We start from the raw sequence: 6,000 nt of genomic DNA, 5'->3' as shown, positions 1-6,000 counted from the left end.
GCTATGTCTTCTACAGGCATAACTCCAACCCTGAACCCTAAACAAAGTGACAAAATAAAACTGCCCCCTTCAGCGCCTTCATAACTGGAAAGTGCGCGCAGGTGCGCCCCGCGCCGCCCGGAATCCTGCATCCTGCCGCCTGCTTTCACAGAGCCGCGCCCGTGCCGCGCCTGGCGTCTCCCGCCGCGCGTAGGCTGTGCCGACCGCGGTCCCCCGGTGGGGACACCGAGTCCCACTCGCGGCGTAAGGCGGACACCGTCACGACACTGGTCCGGCCCGCGGATCCCTTGGCCGCCGCAGTTGGCCTCCATGACCCTTTCCCGCGCCGCGCCTCCCCCGTGGGAAATGAACCTAGTGCCCTCAGGTTGAGACACAGGGTGGGATCCACTGTCTTCTCAGCCAAGAGAAAAGACAGAACCGACCTCAGACGGCAAAGGGGTGTGTTGCCCAGGCCGGGTCGCCTGCGGCCCCGCCCGGCCCTCTCCGCCTCCTTCGCGGCCCGCCCTCCTGGTCCCCGCGACTACATTCCCAGAGGACGCCGCGGCTCCGAGGGGCGGGCCCGTCCGCCTCCCCGCTCACGACCACCGGCGACTGGCTGACTCGGCAGGGGGCGGGCCTGCAACAGCCAATAGACGGAGGCTCGTTTGCGGCGGCGGAAGCAGCGGCGCTGGAGTGAGGGTAGGGGGCAGAGTGCTAGCTCCCCGGCGGTGGCTGCGGGTCCGGAACCTGGGGACGTCGGCCCCGCAGAGAGCGCGCGGGAGCGAGCTGAAGGCGGCGCGGCGGCCACTCGGCGCAGCACCCAGGTAATGGCGGGACGGCGCCCTGGAGGGAAGGGGAGGAGACGAGGGGGGCGGGACGGCCGAGCCGGGCTGCAGCGTCCGTCCCGTTGCGCGTCCCCGGGGAAGGGCAGAGGATCCTCGTCTCCTGCGCTCGGACCGCGGCTCTTTCGAGCTGGGCACGGCAGTTGGGCCGGCGACAGGGGCTGGGTGTCCTGGGCGAGGAAGGGAGAGGCAACCGGGAGGGTGGGCTGACCCGGGCGTGGGGGCGTGGCGGACGTGGGCCTTGGCGGGGAAGCAGAGCGGTCGGGGGAGCGCGGGCGGGCGGGCGGGCGGCCAGGGAGTTTGGCTCCTGGAGCAGTTTAAGTGACTCTCCACATCCGGGCCCTGCGCCCGCCGCTTTCAGAACCCTGGCCGAGGCGGGGCCTCCCCGCTCCCGCCCCCCTCGCCGGGGGCGCCTATCTTCTTCTGCCATTGGTTCAGCCTCGAGGGGTTTGGGCTGCCCCGGCCAGGCTCGCGCCTGATTGGCTGGCGGTCGGCGGGAGGGTGGGGCGGGTCCTGAACGTGTAGGTCGCTGTGGATTGGTCCTGGGCCTCCACTGACGCGCCGGGCGTGGGGCCAATGGGCGGGCGGGGGAGGCAGGGGCAGGTTCGGGGGAAGAGGACTGCGAGCACCGCGGCGGCCGGGTGTTGGGGGTGAGTGGGGCCAGCGGGGCTGGACAGCGGCGGGCCCCGGGCGCCGCCGCCGCGATCCCTCCGCGCGCCCCCCGAGCGAATCGCCGCCGCCGAGATGGGCCCTCCGCGGCACCCCCAGGCCGGCGAGATAGAAGCGGGCGGTGCGGGCGGCGGGCGGCGGCTACAGGTAAAGAGCCACAGTGCTCGCCTTGTGGTCGGGTCCCCAGAACGCCAGTCCGCACCCCTACCCCGGAGACGGGGGTCTCGCATTCCGAGGTGTCTGGAAATCGGCATCCTCCCATCTCAGCGGGGGCTTCGCGGTGGGGTGGGGTTGCGGGCGAATCAGGGGAGATCGCTTGGCTCCTGGGGGAAAAGTGGGGGACGATTTTAGGGAAGATGGAGAAGGTGTAGGGTTCTCTGGCTCTGTGGGGGGTCTATGAAAGGGGAAGAAAAGGAAATCCGTAAATGGAGGCCTTTGCAGAAAAGCGTTGGAGAATTCCTTTTGCATCGGGTCTGAATGTAAAATATCCGATCCTTTCTTAGGGCTGGGTATCTTCCTCCGAATGTTCCTATGACATGCTAATTACAGTTCTGTTCACCTTGGTGTGAGGTTTGAGTGTTTCGAAGAGACATGCCATTTTCCATAAAACTTTACACAGAGAAATACACATGCATTGTGGTAATACCTGTCATGTGACTCTTGTACAGGATTCAATGGTGATTTTTTTAGCATGGCAATCCACAAGTATTTATGGAGGGTTATAGTACACGCCAGCTCCGTATAAACGATATTGGTAGAAAACTTAGGTAGTTTAGATAATGTCTGCATTTATATTGATCCCAAGTTATTGTTTTTAAATAAATGATGCAGCATTTGCTTTTCCAAGGGACTATCCCATAGGTACTAAAGATGCTTTAATTTCTCAGTATTGATTCAGATCTCAGAATCTAGTAATAACCATGTAACTGTATGTACTACAGGTGGAAATGAGTTCTCAACAGTTTCCTCGATTAGGAGCCCCTTCTACTGGGCTGAGCCAGGCCCCTTCTCAGATTGCAAACAGTGGTACTGCTGGATTGATAAGCCCAGCGGCTACAGGTAAGATATGTAATATTCTAATCTATTTCTTCCAACTTTAAGAATATTGCCAGTTTTCTAACTTAAACATTAGCAGATTCCTTCTAGGATTTTAGTAAATTCTTATTTCTTGAATTTGAAGGAAGGGTATGTTACTATTCTAATTTAAACAAGGCTTTTTTTCTTCCTGTTTTAACCACTTCATTCATATAGAGTACACGTGCAACTTACAGCAAAGCGTGCCTGTAAGAACTGTTTTTGAAATGCATTAATATATTCGTGTTTAATTAATGTCCAGGAGTATAGCATTAGTGCTGTGAGGGAGCCCAGAGTTTAAGGAACAGATCGTGCCTTTTAGGAGTTTATTATCAAGGAAAAGAAGTGGAAAACAAAGGATATGCGGTTTCCCTGTGGTGTCTGTGGGGGATTGGTTCCAGGACCCACCTCAGATACCAAAATCCATGATGCTCCACTTTGTGGTGTAAAATGGTATAGTGTATGTATAGATATTACCTGTATCTATCCTCCAGTATACTTTAAATCATCTCTAGATTACTTGTAATGCCTACTACAACGTAAATAGTATGTAGATAGTTGTTATACTATATTGCTAAGAGAACAATGAGAAGACAAAAAAGTCTGTATGTGCTTAGTACAGATGCAACCATATTTTTTTTCCCCCTGAATATTTAACATCCAAAGTTGGTTGAATTCACATCAGGGAACCCATGGATACAGAGGGCTGATTGTATGCACATAGATAAAACTTGGCTTTTCGTCTTGTGCCCTTTGAGTGGTAGAAATCAGTGGTTCTCAGTGACAGGTGTTTGGAGAGGTGGTTTTTCCTCCAGGGGAATACTTGGCAATATCTAAAGACAGTTTGGTTGTCACAACTAAACAGTGCTATTGGCATCTGATAGGTAGAGGCCAGGGATACTGCTTAACATCCTACAAGATAATGGGAAGCCCCCCACAACAGAGAAGTATCCAGTCTAGTCAGCAGTGCTGAAGTTGAGGAATTCCTTAAAATACTCTTTTTCTCTACGTATTAAGTAAATATATGACATTACAAAGTGAAATAAACTATTTTCTATTCCTTTCTCTTCACCACTCGATTCTGGTGTTCCTTATGGTAAATGATACCACTGTCTACTCATTGCTTAAACCAGTAGCTGAGGCTTTTTTTTTTTTTTTTTTGCAACAGGGTCTCACGCTGTCATTCAAGCGGGAGTACAGTGGCCTAATCACAGCTCACGGCAGCCTTGATCTTTTGGGCTCCCCAGCTTATTTTTTATTTTATTTTATTTTATTTTATTTTATTTTATTTTTTTGAGACAGAGTGTCACTCTGTGACCCAGGCTGGAGTACAGCAGCTCTATCTCAGGTCCCTGCGGTCTCTGCCTCCTGGGTTTAAGCGATTCTCGTGCCTCAGCCTCTGAGTAGCTGGGATTACAGACATGCGCCACCATGCCTGAGTAATTTTTTTTTTTCTTTTTTGTATCATTAGTAGAGACGGGGTTTCACTGTGTTAGCCAGGATGGTCTCCATCTCCTGACCTTGTGATCCACCCGTCTTGGCCTCCCAAAGTGCTGGGATTACAGGCATGAGCCACCGTGCCCTATAAGTCTTTTCAGTAAAGTAGTGCTGGAAGATCCCAACAACATTGTGGGAGGATAAAGGCCGGGCACAGTGGCTCATGCCTGTTATCCCAGCAACATGGAAGTCCGAGGCAGGTGGATCGCTTCAAGCTCAGGAGTTCGAGATAAGCCCGGGCAACATGGCAAATCCCCATTTCTACAAAAAATACAAAAATTAGCTGGGGCCAGGCTAATTTTACAGTGGCTCATGCCTGTAATCCTAGCACTTTGGGAGGCTGAGATGGGTAGATCACCTGAGGCCAGGAGTTCAAGACCAACTTGGCCAACATGGTGAAACCTGTCTCTACTAAAAATACAAAAATTAGCTGGGCGTAGTGGTGGGTGCCTGTAATTCCAGCTACTCGGGAGGCTGAGACAGGACAATCACTTGAACCTGGGAGACGGAGGTTGCAGTGAGTCAAGATCGCACGACTGCACTTCAGCCTGGGCAACAGAGCAAGACTCTGTCTCAAAAAAAAAAAAGAAATAGCCAGGTATGGTGGCTCATGCCTATGGTCCCAGCTACTTGACAGGCTGAGGCAGGAAGATCACTTGAGCCTGGGAAGCGGAGGTTGCAGTGACCTGAGCTCTTACTACTGCACCCCAGCCTGGGTGACGGAGTGAGATCCTGTCTTCAGGAAAAAAAAAAAACAGGAACTCATAACTCAGTAGTGAAAGACAGACAACCTGATTTTTTTTAAATGGGAAAATATTTGAGTAGATACTTCACCAGAAGAGCTAGATAAGTGCCAAAGAAGCACATGAGAAGATGCTCACCATTATTAATCCTCCGGGCAGTGCAATTTAAAACTGCTGAGAAACTACTACACATCCAGTAGAAAGACCGAAATTACAGAGACTGACAATACCACCCGTTGGTATGGTTGTGGCACAAATAGAACTCATGCTCTATTGGGAATGCAAAATGGCAAGCCACTTCGAGAAACAGTTTGGCAATGTCTTATACAATTAAATATACACTTACCACAGCACTGAGCAATCTCATTCCCTGGGGGTTTATCAAAAGTAAATGAAAACGTGTGTTCATACAAGGACTTATACTCACATGTTCATAGACACTGTATTCATAATAGCCAAAACAGGGATCTCACCAAATGCGTATCAGATGGTGACTGGATGAGCAAATTGTTGTGTATCCATCCACGCAGTGGAATACTACTTGGCAATAGAAAGGACCAGACTACCGATACACACAACATTATGGATAAACCTCAGTAACGTTACGCTAAGGAGAGAATCCAGATACATAGGACTCCAGATGGTATGATTGTGTTCGATGAAATTCCAGAAAAGATTATACCATAGTGACAGAAAGCAGATCAGTGGTTTCTGGGGAATAGAGGTGGCAGAGAGGGAATTGACTACAAAGGGGTGTGAATGAACTTATGGAAGTAACAGGAAATGATCTGTGTCATGATTGTGTTATACCATTGTATACTTTTGCGAACATTTATCTCGTTACACAAAGAATTAGTGAATTTTATGTGTAAATTGTACCTCAGTAAAGCTAATTGATTAAAGTGGATGAAAGATAAACATGCACTTCACTAAAGAAGATATATATGAATGGGCTGTGATCACATAAAAAGATGTTCAACATTACTAGTCGTCATGGGAATGCTAATTAAAACTACAGGGAGACACACTGCAACCCACTAGAATGGCTGTATATCAAACGTGAATAAGGAAGAGGAGCAGCTGGAACTCTCGTACACTGCTAATGGGAACAGACAGTGCTACAGTCGCTTTGGAAATTACTTTGGCAAAGTTAAATACATACTTACCATTTGACCCAACCATTCTCCTCTTTGGTG

At 50.5% G+C, this 6,000-nt stretch overlaps 1 protein-coding gene across 10 annotated transcripts in view; it reads left to right on the top strand.

Moving 5' to 3' along the window:
* The first annotated feature begins 689 nt into the window (after nt 1-689).
* Nucleotides 690-6,000, top strand: part of SAP130 (Sin3A associated protein 130) — an 82,581-nt gene continuing 77,270 nt past the window's right edge. For 5 of the 10 annotated variants that reach the window (XM_030916658.1, XM_030916663.1, XM_030916659.1 and 2 more), the window contains exons 1-2: nt 690-803; nt 2,432-2,549. In XM_030916658.1, the coding sequence (XP_030772518.1) occupies nt 2,438-2,549 (112 nt within the window). In that variant the 5' untranslated portion in view covers nt 690-803; nt 2,432-2,437. Of the gene's footprint in view, nt 804-1,422; nt 1,638-2,431; nt 2,550-6,000 lie in introns of those variants that run through there. The other 5 variants (XM_030916656.1, XM_030916661.1, XM_030916657.1 and 2 more) reach the window with 3 other exon arrangements.

This window comes from Rhinopithecus roxellana, chromosome 14, assembly GCF_007565055.1.
Source record: "Rhinopithecus roxellana isolate Shanxi Qingling chromosome 14, ASM756505v1, whole genome shotgun sequence".
NCBI lineage: Eukaryota > Metazoa > Chordata > Mammalia > Primates > Cercopithecidae > Rhinopithecus > Rhinopithecus roxellana.
Note: the sequence above shows the minus strand (reverse complement) of the source record. Positions and strands in the feature narration are given on the sequence as shown.